The sequence below is a fragment of the Poecile atricapillus genome, chromosome 26 (genome assembly GCF_030490865.1).
Source record: "Poecile atricapillus isolate bPoeAtr1 chromosome 26, bPoeAtr1.hap1, whole genome shotgun sequence".
NCBI classification, from domain to species: Eukaryota; Metazoa; Chordata; class Aves; order Passeriformes; family Paridae; genus Poecile; species Poecile atricapillus.
This window is the reverse complement of record NC_081274.1, coordinates 295,837-318,503: the sequence shown is the minus strand read 5'-3', so window position 1 is coordinate 318,503 and position 22,667 is coordinate 295,837. Positions and strand designations below refer to the sequence as shown.

Below are 22,667 nucleotides of genomic sequence, written 5' to 3'. Positions count from 1 at the left end.
AATAAGGGAATGTGGGAGGAGTCAAACCCAAATAAGGCGATGTGGGAGGGGCTAAACCCAAATAAGGGGATGTGGGAGGGGCTAAACCCAAATAAGGAAATGTGGGAGGGGCTAAACCCAAATAAGGAAATGTGGAGGAGCCAAACCCAAATAAGGGAATGTGGGAGGAGCCAAACCCAAATAAGGGAATGTGGGAGGGGCTAAAGCCAAATAAGGGAATGTGGGAGGGGCTAAAGCCAAATAAGGGAATGTGGGAGGAGCCAAACCCAAATAAGGGAATGTGGGAGGGGCCAAACCCAAATAAGGGAATGTGAGAGGGGCCAAACCCAAATAAGGGAATGTGGGAGGGGCTAAACCCAAATAAGGGAATGTGGGAGGGGCTAAACCCAAATAAGGGAATGTGGGAGGGGCTAAACCCAAATAAGGAAATGTGGGAGGGGCTAAACCCAAATAAGGAAATGTGGGAGGAGCCAAACCCAAATAAGGGAATGTGGGAGGAGCCAAACCCAAATAAGGGAATGTGGGAGGGGCTAAAGCCAAATAAGGGAATGTGGGAGGGGCCAAATGCAAATAAGGGAATGTGGGAGGAGTCAAACCCAAATAAGGGAATGTGGGAGGGGCTAAACCCAAATAAGGGAATGTGGGAGGGGCCAAATGCAAATTAAGAGATGTGGGCGTGGCCACTGGGGTAGAACGGATCCAAATAAGGGAAAGGGCGTGCCCTGACAATGATGTCACTCCACAGGCCCCGCCCCTGCGCTCTGATTGGTCCCCGCCCGGCCCCAAGCAGCCAATCAGCTCTGCAGAAATAAACTCAGCTTTATTCCATATATGGTGATGCGATAACCCGCCGCGCTCTGATTGGCCGCTGCCCCGGGAGGGGGCGGGGCTCAGCACTCGTCCTCTCCCAGCAAAGCGAAGGGGTTGGGGCGGGGCTGGAGGGGGCGTGGCTTGGTCTGAGCCCTCCCCCTCCTCATCCTCGGAGGTGGAGCCGTCCCCGGGCGGGGGAGGGGGGGCTGCCCCTCCCCCCATCATGGCCGCCAAGGCCGCGGTGTCGGGGTGGAGCTCCCAGTGCTCTGGGGGAGGGGCCAGGGGTGGGGGAGGGGTCAGTGAGGGGGGAGGGGTCAAGTGTGGGGACCCCCATCCCAAAAAAACATCAAAATTCCCCCCAGGATCCCCAAAAAAATCCCAAAATTGTCCCAGGAATCCTCAAAAAAACCCCAAAACCATCCCCAGAACCAAAAAAAACCCCAAGACTCCTCCAAGTTCCTGCAGATCTCCCCCAAAGCCTCCAGAAACTTCCAGAAACCTCCCCCAAATCTACCCTTGACCCCAAACCTCTCCCGAATCTCCCTCAAAATTCCCCAAATCTCCCCAAAACTCCCCAGAAACTCCCTCAAGTCTTCCCCAAATCTCCCCAAATTCCCCCAGATCCCCCAAATCTTCCCCAAATCTCCCCAAACTCCCCCGAATCTCCCCCAAATCCCATCCAATCCTCCCCAAACTGCCCCCCCCGGTGCCGTTTTTGGGTGTTTTTGGCACTTTTTGGGTGTTTTTGGCACCTTTTTGCTGGGTGAAGCCCGGGGGGGTGAGGCAGAGCCGGATCCTCCCCTCGGCCGCGAGCCGCAGGATCCCGTTGGCCGCTCGGGCCACGTCGTTCCGAGCCGCCCGCGCCGTCTTGTAGCCCCTCTTCTCTGCCCAGGCTGGGGGGAAACGGCAACGAAAAAAATCCCAAATTAGGGGGAGAAACGGCCAAAAAAAATCCCAAATCAGGGAGGAAATGGCACCAAAAAAATCCGAAAATTAGAGAAGAATGGCACCAAAAAAATCCCAAAATTAGAGGAAAATGGCACAAAAAAAATCCCAAATTAGGGGGGAATGGCACAAAAAAAAATCCCAAAAGTAAGGGAGAAATATCTCAAAAAAATCCCAAATTAGGGAGGAAATGGCACCAAAAAAATTCCAAATTAGGGGAAATACAGCACCAAAAAAATCCCAATTTGGGGGGAAAGTATCACAAAAAAAAAATCACAAAATGAGGGGGGAAATATTCTTGGAATTGGGGAAAAAACAACCCCAAAAAACACCAAAATGAGGGGGGAAACTTCCCCCAAAAAATCCCAAAATTGGGGGGAAAATAGCACCAAAACCCCCCAAAGTTAGGGGGAAAATATCCCAAAAAAACCCCCCAAATTCCTGAGTTTTTCCCAGAGAATTCCCGGGTTTTTCCTGAGGAATTCCCGGGTTTTTCCCGAGTTTTTCCCGAGTTTTTCCCGGGTTTTTCCCGAGTTTTTCCCCGAGAATTCCCGGGTTTTTCCCGGGTTTTTCCCGAGTTTTTCCCGGGTTTTTCCCGCCGTTCCCGACCTTCGCAGAGCTCCCAGGCCGTCCAGCCGGGGCCGTTTGGGGGGCGCAGCTGCAGCAGCGGGGGCAGGGCCAGGCGGGACCCCAGGAACCCCACGGCTGAGTAGGGGTCCTGCAGCTGGGCAATGGGGTACACCCCTGCCAGGACCTGGGGGAGAAACGGGATTGGGAATGGGATTGGGGTACACCCCTGCCAGGACCTGGGGGAGAAATGGAATTGGGATTGGGGTACACCCCTGCCAGGACCTGGGGGAGAAACGGGATTGGGAATGGGATTGGGGTACACCTCTGCCAGGACCTGGGAATGGGAAAACAGGATTGGGATTGGGGTACAGCCCTGCCAGGACCTGGGGGAGAAACGGGATTGGGATTGGGGTACACCCCTGCCAGGACCTGGAGACAGGAAAATGGGATTGGGATTGAGGTACGGCCCTGCCAGGACCTGAGAGAGAAACAGGATTGGGGTACAGCCCTGCCAGGACCTTGGCGAGAAATGGGAACAGGATTGGAATGGGGTACACCCCTGCCAGGACCTGGGGAAAATGGGATTGGGACTGGGGTACACCCCTGCCAGGACTTAGGGATGAGAAAATGAGATTGGGATTGGAGTATAGCCCTGCCAGGACCTGGAAATGGGATTGGAATTGTGTATAGACCTGCCAGGACCTGCACCTTTATAGGTGGACAGGGCTGGGGTCTCACCTGGAGCTCTGGGGCGGGGCTGGGGTCTCACCTGGAGCTGTGGGGGCGGGGCTGGGGTCTCACCTGGCCAGGTGAGGCTCACCTGGAGCTGTGGGGGCGGGGCTGGGGTCTCACCTGGAGCTCAGGGGGTGGGGCTGGGGTCTCAGCTGGAGCTCTGGGGCGGGGCTGGGGTCCCACCTGTGCAGGTGAGGCTCACCTGGAGCTGTGGGGGCGGGGCTGGGGTCTCACCTGGAGCTCTGGGGCGGGGCTGGGGTCTCACCTGTGCAGGTGAGGCTCACCTGGAGCTGTGGGGGCGGGGCTGGGGTCTCACCTGGAGCTCTGGGGCGGGGCTGGGGTCTCACCTGTGCAGGTGAGGCTCACCTGGAGCTCGGGCGGGGCGCGGGAGGGGAAGACGAGGCCGGGGCAGTCGCAGAGCCGAACCGAGGCCGTCAGGAAATGGGTCTGGAAGTAGCGGGTGCGGCCGGGGGCGCGGGACACGCCCACCGCGCTGCGCCCCAGCAGAGCGTTCAGCACCGACGACTTCCCCGCGTTCGGCAGCCCTGGGCGGGGCGGGACCGTGAGCCACGCCCACCCCAGACACGCCCATTCCGTGTTATATACCTTTAAACCACACCCACGCTAAACCACGCCCAGCCCAGACACACCCACTGTGTTGTATCCCTTTAAACCACACCCACACTAAGCCACGCCCACCCCAGACACACCCATGGTGCTGTATCCCTTTAAACCACACCCACACCAAGCCACGCCCACCCCAGACACACCCATTCCGTGCTGTATCCCTTTAAGCCACACCCACACCAAGCCACGCCCACCCCAGACACACCCACTCTGTGCTATATCCCTTTAAACCACACCCACACTAAGCCACGCCTGCCTGGACACGCCCACCTGGAGTCACGCCTACCCAAAGCCACGCCCACTTTGCTGTATCCCATTAAGCCACGCCCACCAAAAGCGACACCCACTGTGCTGTATCCCCTTAAACCACACCCACACCAAGCCACGCCCACCCCAGACACACCCACGGTGCTGTATCCCTTTAAACCACACCCACACTAAACCACGCCCACCCAGAACACACCCATGGTGCTGTATCCCTTTAAACCACACCCACTGAACCACACCCACCCCAGACACACCCATGGTGCTGTATCCCTTTAAACCACACCCACACCAAGCCACGCCCACTGTTCTGTATCCCCTTAAACCACACCCAGACTAAGCCCCACCCACCCTGAGCCACACCCACTGTGCTGTATCCCTTTAAACCACACCCACACTAAGTCACGCCCACCTGGGACACACCCACTGTTATATCCCTTTAAGCCACACCCACGCTAAACCATGCCCACCCTGAGACACGCCCACTGTGCTGTATCCCCTTAAACCACACCCACCCAAAGCCACGCCCACCCCAGACACACCCACTGTTATATCCCCTTAAACCACACCCACAGTAAGCCACGCCCACCTGGACACGCCTACCTGGAGTCACGCCTACCCAAAGCCACGCCCACTTTGCTGTATCCCATTAAGCCACGCCCACCCAAAGTGACGCCCACTGTGCTGTGTCCCTTTAAACCACACCCACACTAAACGCCACCCACCTGGGACACACCCACTGTTATATCCCTTCAAACCACACCCACACCAAGCCACGCCCACCCCGAGCCACGCCCACTATGCTGTATCCCCTTAAACCACACCCAGACTAAGCCACGCCTACCCAAAACCACGCCCACTGTTATATCCCCTTAAACCACACCCAGACTAAGCCACGCCTACCCAAAGCCACGCCCACTGTGCTGTATCCCCTTAAACCACACCCAGACTAAGTCACGCCCACCTGGGACACACCCACTGTTATATCCCTTTAAGCCACACCCATGCTAAACCACACCCACCTGGGACACGCCCACTCTCTGCTGTATCCCTTTAAACCACACCCACCCAAAGCCACGCCCACTGTGCTGTATCCCTTTAAACCACACCCACACTAAGCCACACCCACCCAGGACACACCCACTGAGCCACACCCTGCTGACCACGCCCACCCTGAGCCACGCCCCTCTAAGCCACACCCACCCTTAGCCCCGCCCACCCTCAGCCCCGCCCCTCACCGACGCAGCCCAGGGTCAGCACGCCGTGCCGGTACCGCTCCCACTGCCGGGGCGGGGCCACGCCCCCCGAGCCCTCCTCATCCTCATCTGCATCCTCGGCCACGCCCACTTCCGGCTCCTCCTCCTCCTCCTCCTCCTCCGGGCGCTGCTCCGCCCGATCCAGCCGCGCCCGCCAGCTGCTGAGGTCAACTGGGGACACGGGGGACATTGGGGACAGTGGGGACAGTCCAGGGACATGGGGGGACATTGGGGGGACATTGGGGACATTGGGGGGACATTGGGGACATTGGGGACACTCGGGGGACACTCAGGGGGACATGGGGGGACATTGGGGACAGTCCAGGGACACGGGGGGACATTGGGGACACACTGGGGACAGTGGGGACACTCTGGGGACACTCAGGGGGACATGGGGGGACATCGGGGACAGCCCAGGGACACGGGGGGACAGTGGGGGGACATTGGGGACAGCCAGGGGACACGCAGGGGGACATGGGGGGACATTGGGGACAGTCCAGGGACACGGGGGGACATTGGGGACACACTGGGGACAGTGGGGACACTCTGGGGACACGCAGGGGGACATGGGGGGACATCGGGGACATTGGGGACACTCAGGGGGACATCAGGGACATCCAGGTACATGGGGGGACATTGGGGACACACTTGGGGACATTGGGGACACTCAGGGGGACATGGGGGGACATTGGGGACAGCCAGGGGAACATTGGGGACACTTGGGGGGACATTAGGGACACCCAGGGGACAAGGGGGGACACTCAGGGACACCCAGGGGACATTGAGGACACTCGGGGACATGGGGAGACATTGGGGACACCCAGGAGAGAGCCCGGGGGGACAACAGGGACGTGGGGGGACACTTGGGGACACCGAGAGGACACTGGGGACAGCTCAGGGGACATTTGGGACACTCGGGGGACATTGGGGACACTCGGGGGACATTGGGGACACACTGGGGACAGTGGGGACACTCTGGGGACACTCAGAGGGACATTGGGGGGACAGTGGGGACACTCTGGGGACACGCAGGGGGACATGGGGGGACATCGGGGACAGTCCAGGGACATGGGGGGACATTGGGGAGACACTTGGGGACATGGGGGACACCCAGGAGAGAGCCCGGGGGGACAACAGGGACGTGGGGGGACACTTGGGGACACCGAGAGGACACTGGGGACAGCTCAGGGGACGTTGGGGACACTCGGGGGACATCCAGGGGACACCCAGGGGACATTGGGGACACACTGGGGACATTGGGGACAGCCAGGGGACATTGGGGACACCCAGGGGACATTTGGGACACACTGGGGACATTGGGGACACCCAGGGGACATTGGGGACACCCAGGGGACATTTGGGACACACTGGGGACATTGGGGACAGCCAGGGGACATTGGGGACACCAAGGGGACATTGGGGACACCCAGGGGACATTGGGGACACCAAGGGGACATTGGGGACACTCAGGGGACATTGGGGACACTCGGAGGACACTTGGGGACAGCTCAGGGGACATTGGGGACACACTGGAGACATTGGGGACACCCCCAGGGGACATTTGGGGACACCCCCAGGGGACACTGGAGGACCCCAGGCCGCCCCTCCCCTCCCAGAGCCCCCCTTGGTCCCCCGTCCCCGTTGCGAAGCTAAGCAGGGTCTGCCCCGGGCAGGGCCTGGATGGGTGACCCCAACCTCAACTGCCCCGCTTGGAGCCCCCAGACCCCCCGAGACCCCTCCCCACCCCCAAAACCCCACCCTGAGACCCCTCCCCACTGACCCAGACCCCCCCAGGACCCCTCCCCACCCCCAAAACCCCACCCTGAGACCCCTCCCCACTGACCCAGACCCCCCCAGACCCCCCCGAGACCCCTCCCCACTGACCCAGACCCCCCCGAGACCCCTCCCCACCCCCAAAACCCCACCCCGAGACCCCTCCCCACGGACCCAGACCCCCCCAGACCCCCCAAGACCCCTCCCCACTGACCCAGACCCCCCCAGACCCCCCCGAGACCCCTCCCCACTGACCCAGACCCCCCCAGACCCCCCCGAGACCCCTCCCCACCCCCAAAACAACCCCCTGAGACCCCTCCCCACTCACCCAGACCCCCCCAGACCCCTCCCCACTGACCCAGACCCCCCCAGACCCCCCTGAGACCCCTCCCCAGCCCCAAAACCCCACCCTGAGACCCCTCCCCACTCACCCAGACCCCCCCAGGACCCCTCCCCACTGACCCAGACCCCCCCAGACCCCCCCGAGACCCCTCCCCACTGACCCAGACCCCCCCAGACCCCCCCCCGAGACCCCTCCCCACCCCCAAAACCCCACCCTGAGACCCCTCCCCACTCACCCAGACCCCCCCAGACCCCCCCGAGACCCCTCCCCACCCCCAAAACCCCACCCTGAGACCCCTCCCCACTGACCCAGACCCCCCCAGGACCCCTCCCCACTCACCCGCGCCCCCCACGATCTCCTCGCAGGCCTCCAGCAGCAGTCGGGGTCCCATGGCCCGGGCCCAGCGCCCCCCCCTCTTCTTCGGCTTCTTCTGCAGCCCTGGGACCCCCAAAAACACCCCGGGGTCACCCCAAAATCCACCAGAACCCCAAAAACACCCCGGGGTCACCCCAAAATCCACCAGGAACCCCAAAAACACCCCGGGGTCACCCCAAAATCCTCCAGAACCCCAAAAACACCCTGGGGTCACCCCAAAATCCTCCAGAACCCCAAAAACACCCCGGGGTCACCCCAAAATCCTCCAGAACCCCAAAAACACCCTGGGGTCACCCCAAAATCCTCCAGAACCCCAAAAACACCCCGGGGTCACCCCAAAATCCTTCAGAACCCCAAAAACACCCCAGGGTCACCCCAAAATCCTTCAGAACCCCAAAAACACCCCGGGGTCACCCCAAGGCCCCCCAGTTCCACCCCAAATCCCCCCAATCCCCCCCAGACCCCTCGGGTTCCACCCCAAACCCCCCAAACTCCACTCCAAACCCCCCCAATTCCCCTCAACTCCCCCCAAAGCCCCCAAATCTCCCCCAAACTCCCCCCAATTCTCCCCAAACCCCCCCAATGCCCAATTCCCCCCAAACTCCCCCAAAACTCCCCCCAATTCCCTCCCAAACCCCCCCAATTCCCCCCAAACCCCCCCAATGCCCCCCAAACTCCCCCAAACCCTCCCAATGCCCCCCAACTCCCCCCAATCCCCCCCAAACTCCCCCCAATTCCCCCAATCCCCCCCAGACCCCTCGAGTTCCACCCCAAACCCCCCAAACTCCACTCCAAACCCCCCCAATGCCCCCCAACTCCCCCCAATTCCCCCCAAATCCCCCCCAAACTCCCCCAAAACTCCCAATTCCCCCCCAAACCCCCCCAATGCCCCCCAAACTCCCCCAAAACTCCTCCCAAATCCCCCCCGAACTCCCCCCAAACTCCCCCAAACCCCCCCAATTCCCCCCAAACCCCCCCAATGCCCAACTCCCCCCAACTCCCCCAAAACTCCCCCCAGTTCCCCCCCAATGCCCCCCAACTCCCCCCAATTCCCCCAAACTCCCCCCAAACTCCCCCAAACCCCCCCAAACTCCACCCCAATTCCCCCCCAAAACTCCCCCCAATTCCCCCCAAACCCCCCCAATGCCCCCCAACTCCCCCCAAACCCCCCCAAACCCCCCCAAACTCCCCCCAGTTCCCCCCAATGCCCCCCAAACTCCCCCCAATTCCCCCAAACTCCCCCCAAACTCCCCCAAAACTCCCCCCAATTCCCCCCCAAACCCCCCCAAACTCCCCCAAACCCCCCCAATGCCCCCAAATCCCCCCAAAACTCCCCCCAATTCCCCCCCAAACCCTCCCAATGCCCCCAAACTCCCCCCAATTCCCCCCAAACTCCCCCCAAACTCCACCCCGATTCCCCCCCAAAACTCCCCCCAATTCCCCCCCAAACTCCCCCAATGCCCCCCAATTCCCCCAAAACTCCCCCCAATTCCCCCCAACTCCCCCCAAACTCCCCCCAAACTCCCCCAATCCCCCCCAATTCCCCCAACTCCCCCCAATTCTCCCCAAACTCCCCCAAAACTCCCAATTCCCCCCCAAACCCCCCCAATGCCCCCAAAACTCCCCCCAATTCCCCCAAATCCCCCCCCAAACCCCTTCCCCAGTTCCCCCCATCCCTGACCGCTGTTCCCGGCCGTGTGTCCGGCCGTGGTGTGTCCGGCCGTGTGTCCGGCCGTGTGTCCGGTGCTGAAGGGCACCACGCGGGCGGGGCTGAACCGAGCCCTCAGCAGCTGCGTCCAGGCCGCGGCCACGGCCGGAGGGGTCAGGTCCACCTTGTTGAGGATGAGGATGAGACCCTTCCCCAATTCCCGCGTCACGTGGGCGGCCAGGGCGGGGGGCACGCTCAGGGCCTGGGGGGGACACACAGGGGTCACTCAGGGGTCACTCAGGGGTCACTCAGGGGTCATGGGGTCACTCAGGGGTCACTCAGGGGTCATGGGGTCACTCAGGGGTCACTCAGGGGTCATGGGGTCACTCAGGGGTCATGGGGTCACTCAGGGGTCACTCAGGGGGCGGGGGGCACGCTCAGGGCCTGGGGGGGACACACAGGGGTCACTCTGGGGCCATGGGGTCACTCAGGGGTCATGGGGTCACTCAGGGGTCACTCAGGGTCACTCAGGGGTCATGGGGTCACTCAGGAGTCACTCAGGGGTCATGGGGTCACTCAGGGGTCTGGGGGCACGCTCAGGGCCTGGGGGGACACACAGGGGTCACGGGGTCACTTGGAGGTCATTGGGGTCACTCAGGGGTCACTCAGGGGTCATGGGGTCACTCAGGGGGCGGGGGGCACGCTCAGGGCCTGGGGGGGACACACAGGGGTCACTCAGGGGTCATGGGGTCACTCAGGGGTCTGGGGGCACGCTCAGGGCCTGGGGGGGACACACAGGGGTCACTCAGGGGTCATGGGGTCACTCAGGGGTCACTCAGGGGGTGGGGGGCACGCTCAGGGCCTGGGGGGGACACACACGGGTCACTTGGAGGTCATTGGGGTCACTCAGGGGTCACTCAGGGGGCGGGGGCACGCTCAGGGCCTGGGGGGGACACACAGGGGTCACCCAGGGGTCACTCAGGGGTCAGTGCGGTCTGGGGGAGTCACTCAGGGTCAGTGGGAGGGGTCAGAGATGACACAAGAGAGGTCAGAGAACACTCAGGTGACCCCTGGCTGACCCCCAGATGACCCCGTGACCCCTGGATGACCCCAGGGTGACCCCGTTACCGGGTGCCGGGCGTCGGCGATGAGGAGGACGATGTCGGACATTTCCAGCACGCGCCAGAGCTGCCGCCACGTCTGGGCACCAAAACATCCCAAAATGTCCCCAAAAACATCCCAAAATGTCCCCAAAAACATCCCAAAATGTCCCCAAAAACATCCCAAAATATCCCCCAAAATACCCCAAAAATATCCCAAAAAACATCCCAAAATGTCCCCAAAATATCCCCCAAAATACCCCAAAAATATCCCAAAAAACATCCCAAAATGTCCCCAAAATATCCCCAAAACATCCCAAAATGTCCCCAAAATATCCCCCAAAATATCCCAAAAAACATCCCAAAATGTCCCCAAAATATCCCCAAAAATCCCCAAAAACATCCCCAAACCCCCCCCAAAACCTCCCCCAAGCCCCCCAATGACCCCAAACCCCTCCCCAAAGACCCTAAACCCCCCCAAAAATCCCCAAAACCCCCCCAAACGACCCCAAATTCCCCCCAGAACCCCCCAGCCCCTCCCCAACGACCCCAAACCCCCCCAAAACCCCCCCAAAACCCCCCCAAAAGACCCCAAATCCCCCAAAATCCTCCCCAAACCCCCCCAAAAGACCCCAAATCCCCCAAAATCCTCCCCAAACCCCCCCAAAAGACCCCAAATCCCCCAAAATCCTCCCCAAACCCCCCCAAAAGACCCCAAATCCCCCAAAACCTCCCCAACCCCCCCCCAAAAGACCCCAAATCCCCCAAAATCCTCCCCAAACCCCCTCAAAGACCCCAAACCCCTCCCTAATGACCCCAAATCCCCCAAAATCCTCCCCAAACCTCCCCAAAAGACCCCAAATCCCCTAAAACCTCCCCAAACCCCCTCAAAGACCCCAAATCCCCTAAAACCTCCCCAAACCCCCCCCAAAAGACCCCAAATCCCCCAAAATCCTCCCCAAACCCCCCCAAAAGACCCCAAATCCCCCAAAATCCTCCCCAAACCCCCTCAAAGACCCCAAACCCCTCCCTAATGACCCCAAATCCCCCAAAATCCTCCCCAAACCCCCCAAAAAGACCCCAAACCCCTCTCTAATGACCCCAAATCCCCCAAAATCCTCCCCAAACCCACTCAAAGACCCCAAACTCCTCCCTAATGACCCCAAATCCCCTAAAACCTCCCCAAACCCCCCCTAAAAGATCCCAAATCCCCTAAAACCTCCCAAAACCCCCCCAAAAGACCCCAAATCCCCCAAAATCCTCCCCAAACCCCCTCAAAGACCCCAAACCCCCCCCAAAAGACCCCAAATCCTCCAAAATCCTCCCCAAACCCCCTCAAAGACCCCAAACCCCTCCCTAATAACCCCAAATCCCCCCCAAAAGACCCCAAATCCTCTAAAATCCTCCCCAAACCCCCTCAAAGACCCCAAACCCCTCCCTAATGACCCCAAATCCCCTAAAACCTCCCCAAACCCCCCCTAAAAGATCCCAAATCCCCTAAAACCTCCCAAAACCCCCCCAAAAGACCCCAAATCCCCCAAAATCCTCCCCAAACCCCCTCAAAGACCCCAAACCCCTCCCTAATGACCCCAAATCCTCCAAAATCCTCCCCAAACCCCCAAAAAGACCCCAAATCCCCTAAAACCTCCCCAAACCCCCTCAAAGACCCCAAACCCCTCCCTAATGACCCAAAATCCCCCAAAATCCTCCCCAAACCCCCCCTAAAGGACCCCAAATCCCCCAAAATCCTCCCCAAACCCCCCCAAAAGACCCCAAATCCCCCAAAATCCTTCCCAAAACCCCCCAAAAGACCCCAAATCCCCCAAAATCCTCCCCAAACCCCCTCAAAGACCCCAAACCCCTCCCTAATGACCCCAAATCCCCCCCAAAAGACCCCAAATCCCCCAAAATCCTCCCCAAACCCCCTCAAAGACCCCAAACCCCTCCCTAATGACCCCAAATCCCCTCAAATCCCCCCCAAATCCCCCCCAGCCCCCTCCTCTCACCTCCAGGTTGTGCTCAAAGGGCGCCAGCTCCCCTCTGACCCCCGGGGTGACCCCGGGAGTGACCCCTGGGGTGACCCCTGGGGTGACCTCGGGGGTGACCTCGGGGGTGACCCCAGGGGGGTCCCCAGGGGGGTCCCCGGGCTCCCCCAGCCCCCGCAGGAAGGCCCCAAACGCCGCCTCCTCCCGCGCCCGCAGCTCCTCCGGGCTCATCCCGAAATCCCAGCGGGGACGGCGCGGGAAATCCAGCCCTGGGGGGTCACAGGGGTCACACAGGGGTCAGGGAAGGGTCACAGGGTCACACAGGGGTCACAGAGGGATCACGGGGTCATGGAAGGGTCACAGGGTCACACAGGGGTCATGGAGAGGTCACAGGGGTCACACAGGGGTCATGGAGGGGTCACACAGGGGTCACGGAGGAGTCACAGGGGTCACACAGGGGTCATGGAGAGGTCACAGAGGGTCTGTCCCTCCCAATGGTCACTGGAGCCTTCCCCACTGACCACCCCCAGTTCCCAGTGGTCACTCCCCGTTCCCATTGGTCACTCCCCGTTTCCAGTGGTCACTCCAGTGGTCACTCCCTGTTCCCATTGGTCACTCCCAGTTCCCAGTGGTCACTCCCCATTCCCAGTGGTCATTCCCTGTTCCCATTGGTCACTCCCCGTTTCCAGTGGTCACTCCCTGTTCCCATTGGTCACTCCCCGTTTCCAGTGCTCAGTCCAGTGGTCACTCCCCATTCCCAGTGGTCATTCCCTGTTCGCATTGGTCACTCCCTGTTTCCAGTGGTCACTCCCCATTCCCAGTGGTCATTCCCTGTTCCCATTGGCCACTCCCCGTTTCCAGTGGTCACTCCAGTGGTCACTCCCCATTCCCCACAGTCACTCCCACGGTCACTTCATGGTCATTCCCAGTGGTCACTCCCAGTGGTCACCCCCATTCCCAGTGCTCACTCCCCATTCCCATCGGTCACTCAGTGGTCACTCCCGTGGTCACTCAGTGATCACTCAGTGGTCACTCAGTGGTCATTCAGTGGTCACTCAGTGGTCACTCCCCGTTCCCAGTGGTCACTCCCATTGGTCACTCAGTGGTCACTCAGTGGTCACTCAGTGGTCATTCAGTGGTCACTCAGTGGTCACTCCCATTGGTCACTCAGTGGTCATTCAGTGGTCATTCACGGGTCATTCAGTGGCCACTCAGTGGTCATTCAGTAGTCATTCAGTGGTCACTCTCTGGTCACCCAGTGGTCACTCAGTGGTCACTCACTGGTCACTCCCCATTCCCAGTGGTCACTCAGGGGTCACTCAGTGGTCATTCAGGGGTCACTCAGGGGTCACTCAGCGGTCACTCAGCAGTCACTCAGTGGTCACTCAGTGGTCACTCAGTGGTCACTCCCCATTCCCAGCGGTCACTCAGTGGTCACTCAGGGGTCACTCTCTGGTCACTCAGCGGTCACTCACCAGGTCCATACACACTGTCCGGCTCCAGCTCCAGGGCGCTCTCGGGCAGCGGCTCCAGCAGCTCCTCCTGGGCCCGGCGCCGGCTCCGCTCCAGAGCCTCGGCCCGGGGCCCCCCCAGCTGCAGACGGAACCTGGGGGGGCCCTGGGGTCACCCCCGGACCCCCCTGGAACCCTCCAGAACCCCCTGGAACCCCCCGGACCCATCCGGACCCCCAGGATCCAGGCCGGGATTTCCCTGCAGCCCCCATTCCCCGTGAAATCCAGGCCGGGTTTTCCCCTGGTTCCCAATTCCACCCCAAATCCAGTCCGGGCTTTCCCGAATCCCCAATTCCCGCTGTTTCTGCTCATTCCCAATCCCCAATTCCCGTTATTTCCCCCATTCCCAATCCCCAATTCCCGTTATTTCCCCAATTCCCAATTCCCAATTCCCGTTATTTCCCCCATTCCCAATTCCCGTTATTTCCCCCATTCCCAATTCCCGTTATTTCCCCCATTCCCAATTCCCGTTATTTCCCCCATTCCCAATTCCCGTTATTTCCCCCATTCCCAATTCCCGTTATTTCCCCCATTCCCAATTCCCGGTTTTCTTCATCCCCATCCCCAATTCCCATCGTTCCCCCAATTCCCGGTTATTCCCCATTCCCAGTTATTCCCAATTTCCAGTTATCCCCATTTCCATTCCTGGTTATCCCTGGTCATTCCCATTTCCATTCCCATTTCCATTCCCAGTTATTCCCATTTCCATTCCCGGTTATTCCCCATTCCCGTTCCCAGTTATCCCCGTTTGCATTCCCAGTTACCACTACTCCCATTCCCACTTATTCCCATTTCCATTCCCGGTTATTCCCCGTTATTCCCGTTTCCGTTCCCGTTTCCGTTCGTGGTTATTCCCAGTTATTCCTCTTTCCGCTCCTGGTTATTCCCGTTCCCCATTCCCGGTTATTCCTGTTTCCATTCCCGTTTATCCCCGGTTATCCCCATTTCCGTTCCCATCCCCATTCCCGTTCCCATTCCCAGTTATTCCTGTTCCCATTCCCAGTTACTCCTGTTTCCGTTCCTGTTCCCATTCCCGTTTCCGTTCCCAGTTATTCCCATCCCCGTTCTCGGTTATTCCCGGTTATCCCCGTTTCCATTCCCGGTTATCCCCGGTTATTCCCATCCCTGGTTATTCCCGGTTATTCCCGTTTCATTCCCGTTTCCGTTCCCATTCCATTCCCGGTTATTCCCGTCCCCATTCCCGGTTATTCCCGTCCCCATTCCCGGTTATTCCCGTTCCCATTCCCGGTTATTCCCGGTTATTCCTGTTTCCGTTCCCATTCCATTCCCGTCCCCATTCCCGGTTATTCCCGTTCCCATTCCCGGTTATCCCCGGTTATTCCCGTTAACGTTCCCATTCCGTTCCCGGTTATTCCCGTTTCCATCCCCAGTTATCCCCGGTTATTCCCGTCCCCATTCCCGGTTATTCCCGTTCCCATTCCCGGTAATTCCCGTCCCCATTCCCAGTTATCCCCGGTTATTCCCGTTCCCGTTCCCAGTTATCCCCGGTTATTCCCGTTCCCATTCCCGGTTATCCCCGGTTATTCCCATCCCCATTCCCGGTTATTCCCGTTTCCATTCCCGGTTATCCCCGTTTCCATTCCCGGTTATTCCTGTTTCATTCCCGTTTCCGTTCCCGTTTCATTCCCGGTTCTCCCCGTTTCCATCCCCGGTTATTCCCGTCCCCATTCCCGGTTATTCCCGTTTCCGTTCCCGGTTCTCCCCGTTTCCATCCCCGGTTATTCCCATCCCCGTTCCCGGTTATCCCCGTTTCCATCCCCGGTTATTCCCGGTTATTCCCATCCCCATTCCCAGTTATCCCCATTCCCATCCCCGGTTATTCCCGGTTTTCCGGCGGTACCTGCCGGGGTCGTGCCGTCTCCGGGCCGGTTCCGTGGGGGTGTCCCCGGTGCCGCCATCCCCGGTGCCCCGCTCGCGGCTCCCGCTGCGGCTGCCGGGACCCGAACCGGGAACATCTGCACCGGGAGAGGGGGATCCGGGGATCCCGGGAATAACGGGAATATCCCGGGAATATCGGGAATATCGGGAATATCCTGGGAATATCGGGGATAACGGGAATATCCCGGGAATATCCCGGGAATATCGGGGATAACGGGACTATCCCGGGAATATCGGGAATCCCGGACCCCAATCCCAGGGATCCTGGACCCCAATTCCCGGGAATCCTGGACCCCAATTCCCGGGGATCCTGGACCCCAATTCCCGGAGATCCTGGACCCCAATTCCCGGAGATCCTGGACCCCAATTCCCGGGAATCCTGGACACCAATTCCCAGGAATCCTGGACCCCAATTCCCGGGAATCCTGGACCCCAATTCCCGGAGATCCTGGACCCCAATCCCGGAGATCCCAGACCCCAATTCCTGGGGATCCTGGACTCCAATTCCCGGGAATCCTGGACCCCAATCCCGGGAATCCTGGACCCCAATCCCGGGAATCCTGGACCCCAATCCCAGGAATCCTGGACCCCAATTCCCGGGGACCCCGGACCCCAATTCCTGGGAACCCCAGACACCATTCCCGAGGATCCCGGACCCAATCCCAGGAATCCTGGACACTCCTGGACACCGATCCCGGGATCTTTCTAGAGCCGGGAATCCCGGGAATCCCGGATCCAATCCCAGGGATACCGGACCCCAATTCCCGGGATCTTTCTGGGCCTCATTCCCGGCTCTCCCATCCCCCATTCCCGGAGCTCCCATCCCCCCCTCCCGGGGCTCTCCCATCCCCCCCTCCCGGGGCTCCCATCCCCCATTCCCGGGGCTCCCCCATCCCCCATTCCCGGGGCTCTCCCATCCCCCATTCCCGGGGCTCTCCCATCCCCCCCTCCCGGGGCTCCCATCCCCCATTCCCGGGGCTCTCCCATCCCCCCCTCCCGGGGCTCCCATCCCCCATTCCCGGGGCTCTCCCATCCCCCCCTCCCGGGGCTCTCCCATCCCCCATTCCCGGGGCTCCCATCCCCCATTCCCGGGGCTCCCATCCCCCCCCTCCCGGGGCTCCCATCCCCCCCATTCCCGGGGCTCCCATCCCCCATTCCCGGGGCTCCCATCCCCCATTCCCGGGGCTCCCATCCCCCATTCCCGGGGCTCTCCCATCCCCCCCTCACCTCCCCGTTTCCGCTCCCTCCGGTCCCGGAGCTGTTGCTTTTTCCGCTTGGCGCTGAACGGCAGCTTGCGGGGCATGACGGGAGCGCACGTGACCGGGCGGAGCCGCGCTCCACCAATCAGCGGCAAGAGGCGGGCCCAGGCTGGGGGGAGGAGCCAATAGGATGGCGCACCGCCTCAGAGCCGCGGCGTGATTGACAGCTCGACGAGCTAATAGCAGCGCTCTCCACAGGGCGGGGCGGGATCAACCAATAGGAGAGCGCGTTGCCTCAGGGGTGGGCGGGACGATGAGACGCTAGCCAATAGCAAAAGAGTTCTGCGGGCGGTAGGTGTGGCCTGTGGAGGAGCGGACCAATGGGAAGCGGCGGCGCGGCCCGGAAGTAGCTCGGGGCGGCGGTGACGACGCATGCGCAGTGCGCGGTGCCCGGCCATGCCGAAGGGAGCGAAGCCGGCGGGGGCCAAGCAGGAGGAATGGAAGGGGGGGGAGGAGGGTGAGACCCCCGTGAGGGGACCCCGAAAATGGGGGGGGAGACCCCCGGGAATGGGGGGGAGAATCCCGGGAATTGGGGGGGAGAATCCCGGGAATTGGGGAGGGTGAGACCCCCGGGAATGAGGGGGGGAAGAGCTCCGGGAATGGGGGGGGGGGGGGGAAGAGTCCCGTGAGGGGACCCCGAAAATGGGGGGGAGACCCCGGGAATGCGGGGGGGGAGAGCTCCGTGAGGAAAATCCCCGGGAATTTTGGGTGGAGACCCCCGGGATGGGACCCCAAAAATGAGGAAAAAACTCCAGGGCGGGACCCCAAAAATGGAGGGAAAATCCCCGAGATGGGACCCCGAAAGTGAGGGGAAAACCCCCGGAATGAGACCCCAAAATTGAGGGAAAAATCCCTGGGAATTTTGGGTGGAGACCCCGGGATGGGACCCCAGGAATTTTGGGGGATCCCCCCCCCCCCTTTTTGGGGCCGCCTCAGGGCTGAGGAACAACCCCCAAAAATCCGGGGGAGGGACCTTGCCCCAAATCCTTGGATTTTACCCCAAATTCCTGGATTTTACCCCAAATTCCTGGATTTTGCCCCAAATTCTTGGATTTTGCCCCAAATCCTTGGATTTTGGGGCACCCCCAGACCCTTTTTCCTCCCCTCTCCCCTCAGAGCAACCGGTCAAGAAAGGCAAGAAGGACCGGAAAGGCAAAAAATCCGTGAGTGACCCCTGACCCCTCCCCAAATTCCCGGATTTCCCCCAAAATTCCCGGATTTCCCCAAAATTCCCTGATTTCCCCCCAAAATTCCCTAATTTCCCCCCAAATTCCCAGATTTCCCCCCCAAAATTCCCGGATTTCCTCCAAAATTCCCAGATTTCCCCCCCAAATTCCCGAATTTCCCCCCAAAATTCCCGGATTTCCCCAAAATTCCCGGATTTTCCCCCAAAATTCCTGGATTTCCCCCCAAAATTCCCGGATTTCCCCCCAAAATTCCCGGATTTCCCCCAAAATTCCCGGATTTCCCCCCAAAATTCCCGGATTTTCCCCCCAAATTCCCAGATTTCCCCCCAAAAATCCCCAATTTCCCCCCAAATTCCCGGATTTACCCCAAAATTCCCGGATTTCCCCCCAAAATTCCCCGATTTCCTCCAAAATTCCCAGATTTCCCCCCAAAATTCCCAGATTTCCCCCCCAAAGTTCCCTGATTTCCCCCCAAAATTCCCAGATTTCCCCCCAAAATTTCCAGATTTCCCCCCAAAATTCCCCGATTTCCTCCAAAATTCCCCGATTTCCTCCAAAATTCCCAGATTTCCCCCCAAATTCCCAGATTTCCCCCTAAAATTCCCCGATTTCCCCCCAAATTCCCGGATTTCCCCCCAAATTCCCGGATTTCCCCCTAAAATTCCCCGATTTCCCCTCAAATTCCCGGATTTCCCCAAAATTCGCGGATTTTCCCCAAAATTCCTGGAATTCCCAAAAATTCCCGGATTTCCCCCCAAATTCCCTGATTTCCCCCCAAAATTCCCAGATTTCCCCCCAAAATTCCCGGATTTCCCCCCAAATTCCCAAATTTCCCCCCAAAATTCCCGGATTTCCCCCCAAAATTCCCGGATTTCCTCCCAAAATTCCCAGATTTCCCCCCAAAATTCCCGGATTTCCCCCAAAATTCCCTGATTTCCCCAAAATTCCCGGATTTCCCCAAAATTCCCGGATTTCCCCTCAGTTTTTCGAGGAATTGGCCGAGGAGGAGAAGGCGGCGCCGGCCGAGCCCCCCCCGGCCCCCGAGAAGGATGGACCGCCCCCAGGCCAGGTTAATTAGCATAATTAAGCATAATTAACATAATTAGCGTGGTTGGATGGGTTAATTAGGGAGGGGTTAATGGGGGTGTGGCTGGGGAGGGGCCTGATGGAAATGGGGGGGTTTAAATGGGAATGGGAGGGGCTTAAAGGGGCGGGGTCAAAGGGGGAGGGGCTTAAAGGGGTGGGGCTTAATGGGGGAGGGACTAAAGAAGAAAGGGGAGGGGTTAAAGGGGGAGGGGCTTAAAGGGGTGGGGTCAAAAGGGGAGGGGCTTAAAGGGGTGGGGTCAAAAGGGGAGGGGCTTAAAGGGGTGAAGTCAAAAGGGGAGGGGCTAAAGGGGTGGGGTTTAATGGGGAGGGGCTAAAGAATAAAGGGGAGGGGCTTAAAGGGGTGTGGTCAAAGGGGGAGGGGCTTAAAGGGGTGGGGTCAAAAGGGGAGGGGCTAAAGAAGAAAGGGGAGGGGTTAAAGGGGGAGGGGCTTAAAGGGTGGGATTAAAGGGGGAGGGGCTTAAAGGGGTGGGGTCAAAAGGGAGGGGCTTAAAGGGTGGGATTAAAGGGGGAGGGGCTTAAAAGGGGTGGGATTAAAGGGGGAGGGGCTTAAAGGGGTGGGATTAAAGGGGGAGGGGCTTAAAGGGGTGTGGTTAAAGGGGGAGGGGGTTAAAGGGGTGGGGTTAAAGGGGGAGGGGCTTAAAGGGGTGGGGCTTAAGGGGGAGGGGCTTAAAGGGGTGGGGTTAAAAGGGGAGGGGCTTAAAGGGGTGGGATTAAAGGGGGAGGGGCTTAAAGGGGTGGGATTAAAGGGGGAGGGGCTTAAAAGGGTGTGGTTAAAGGGGCGTGGCTAAAGATCCATGACCAGAGTGGGTGGAGCCAACCCCAGCCTGGTTTCAGTGGGCAGCGAGGCACTCAAGGAGCTAATGAAGGGTTAATTAGCGCTAATGAAGGGTTAATTAGCGCTAATGAAGGGTGATTAACCCCCCCAGGGGTCCCGGCGGAAGCGGGAGCGCCGGAAGGAGCCGCGGCGGGCGCGGGGGGCGGAGCCTGAGCCCGAGGAGGAGGAGCTGAGCCGGCGGCTCCAGGCCCTGGCGGCCGCGGCCGAGGAGGAGGAGGAGGAGGAGGAGGAGGAAGGTCCGGGCTGGGAATTTGGGGGGTCCTGGGGGGGGTTTAACCCCTCGGTGACCCCCAAAATCTGACCCACAGCTCCAGCGGCCCGGAAAGGAGGGAGGAGGAGGAAGGTGAGGGTGGGAAAAAGGGGGATTCTGCCCCAAAAAAAGGGGGAGAAAGGGAAAAAAATGAGGGGGAAATTTGTCAAAAAAAGGGGGGAAAAGGGAAAAAAAATGAGGGGGAAATTTGCCCCAGAAAAAGGGGGAAAAAGGGAAAAAATGAGGGGGAAATTTGTCAAAAAAAGGGGAGAAAAGGGAAAAAATGAGGGAGAAAATCTGCCCCAGAAAAAGGGGAAAAAAGGAAAAAATGAGGGGGAAATTTGTCAAAAAAAGGGGAGAAAAGGGAAAAAATGAGGGAGAAAATCTGCCCCAGAAAAAGCGGAAAAAAAGGAAAAAATGAGGGGAAAATTTGTCAAAAAAAGGGGGGAAAAGGGAAAAAATGAGGGAGAAATTTGTCAAAAAAAGGGGGGAAAAGGAAAAAAAATTAGGAGAAAATCTGCCCCAAAAAGAGGGAGAAAGTGAGGGAGAAATTTGATGAAAAAAAGTGGGAAAAAGGGAAAAAAGGTGAAGGAGAAATTTGCTCAAAATAAGCAGAAAAAGGCCAAAAAATGCGGGGGAAATCTGCTCCAAAAAAAGGGAAAAAAATACTAAAAAATGGGGGGAAAATTTGCCCTGAAAAAATGGGAAAAAGGGAAAAGAATTAGGGAAAAATCTGCCCTAAAAAAAGGGGGGAAAAGGGAAAAAAAGAAGGAGAATTTTGCTCCAAAAACTGGGAAAAAGGAAAAAAAATGGGAGGGAAATTTGCCCTAAAAATTGGGGGGGAAAAGTTAAAAAAATGAGGGAGAAATTTGCCCAAAAAAAAGTGGGAAAAAGGTAAAAAAATGGAGGGGGAAATTTGTCAAAAAATGGGGGAAAAGGGCAAGAAATGAAGAAAATTTGTCAAAAAAATGGGAATTTGGAAGGGAAATGCTCCAAAAACGAGGGGAATTCAATGAAAATGGGGAATTTTGGGGCTGGAAGTTGGGGGTGTCTGGAATTTGGGGGGAAAAGGGAATAATTTGGGATTTTTCCCGTTTTTTTCCTCAGGGTGGGAACGTTTTCGCTGCTCTGAACCAGGAGGAGAGCGAGGAAGAGGAGGAGGAAGAGGAGGAGAAGGAAAAGAAAACATCCAAGGGGAAAATTGCCAAGGTGGGGTCACCTGAGGGGGAAAAATCCCAAAATTCTTGGGGGAAAAAACTCAAATCCCTGGAAAAAATCCGAAATTTCTGGAAAAACCCCAAAATTTTGGGGAAAAAACTCAAAATCTCATTTAAAAACCCCAAAATCCCTGAAAAAAAAAACAAAATCCCAGGAAAAAGTGAAAATCACTGGAAAAATCCCCAAAATCACTGGAAAAATGCTAAAACCTCTGGGAAAAAAACCAAAATCCCTGGGAAAACCCAAAATCCCAGGAAATAAAACCCAAAATCCTGGGAAAAACTCTCAAAATCCCTGGAATAAACCTAAAATCTTTGGAAAAAACCCAAAATCCCTGGAATAAAACCCAAAATTCTCAGGAAAAACCCAAAATCTCTTTAAAAAAACCACAAAATTTCTGTAAAAATCCCAAAATTTCTTCCAAAAAACCTGAAATTCCTGGAAAAAAACCTCAATAATCCCAGGAAAAAATCTAAAATCTGTTTTAAAAAAACTCAGAATTCCTGGAAGAAAACCCAAAATCCCTGGAAAAAGACCCAAAATTCCCAGGAAAAATCCAAAATCTCTTTAAAAAAACCCAGAATTTCTGAAAAAAAAACCCCAAAATCCCAGGAAATTGCCCCAAACCCCTGGAATAAACCCCAAAATCCCTGGAAAAACCCCAAAATCCCAGAAAAACCCAGAATTCCCGGGAATGTCCGGCAGGAGGAAGAGGAGGCCGAGCGGAGGAAGAGGAAGAACCGCAGGAACGACAAAGCCAAAGGGAAGCGACAGGTGGGGAATTTTTTTGGGGGGAATTTTTTGGGGATTTTTCCCCTTTTTTTGGGATTTTCCCAATTTCCCAAATTTACCCCAAAAATCCCAAATTTTGTTTGGTTTTTTTTTCCTGATTTTTCACCCCGAAATCCTCAGGGAAAATCCGGCAGCGATGATGAGGCCGAAGGCTCCGAGGAGCCCAAAGGGGGGAAGGTAA

The 22,667-nt window shown here is 58.2% G+C and overlaps 2 protein-coding genes across 3 annotated transcripts in view; one reads left to right on the top strand and one right to left on the bottom strand.

Annotated features, from left to right (window-relative positions):
* Nucleotides 1-661: 661 nt before the first annotated feature.
* On the bottom strand, nt 662-17,207 carry GNL1 (G protein nucleolar 1 (putative)). The gene is made up of 13 exons (XM_058857292.1): nt 17,066-17,207; nt 15,801-15,915; nt 13,904-14,034; nt 12,450-12,697; nt 10,472-10,543; nt 9,377-9,605; nt 7,660-7,758; nt 5,187-5,375; nt 3,424-3,602; nt 2,365-2,509; nt 1,563-1,703; nt 728-1,076; nt 662-683 (listed from the first exon to the last, which is right to left on the bottom strand). The coding sequence occupies exons 1-13, from the start codon at nt 17,139-17,141 to the stop codon at nt 662-664; spliced, it is 1,995 nt and encodes a 664-aa protein (XP_058713275.1). The 5' UTR covers nt 17,142-17,207.
* A 233-nt stretch (nt 17,208-17,440) lies between these two features.
* ABCF1 (ATP binding cassette subfamily F member 1) overlaps nt 17,441-22,667 on the top strand; it is a 28,433-nt gene continuing 23,206 nt past the window's right edge. Inside the window, exons 1-8 of one of the 2 annotated variants that reach the window (XM_058857378.1) lie at nt 17,441-17,554; nt 18,214-18,260; nt 19,267-19,353; nt 20,318-20,457; nt 20,533-20,569; nt 21,584-21,685; nt 22,400-22,468; nt 22,607-22,663. In XM_058857378.1, the coding sequence (XP_058713361.1) occupies nt 17,470-17,554; nt 18,214-18,260; nt 19,267-19,353; nt 20,318-20,457; nt 20,533-20,569; nt 21,584-21,685; nt 22,400-22,468; nt 22,607-22,663 (624 nt within the window). In that variant the 5' untranslated portion in view covers nt 17,441-17,469. Of the gene's footprint in view, nt 17,555-18,213; nt 18,261-19,266; nt 19,354-20,317; nt 20,463-20,532; nt 20,570-21,583; nt 21,686-22,399; nt 22,469-22,606; nt 22,664-22,667 lie in introns of both variants that reach the window. The other variant, XM_058857376.1, reaches the window with a different exon arrangement.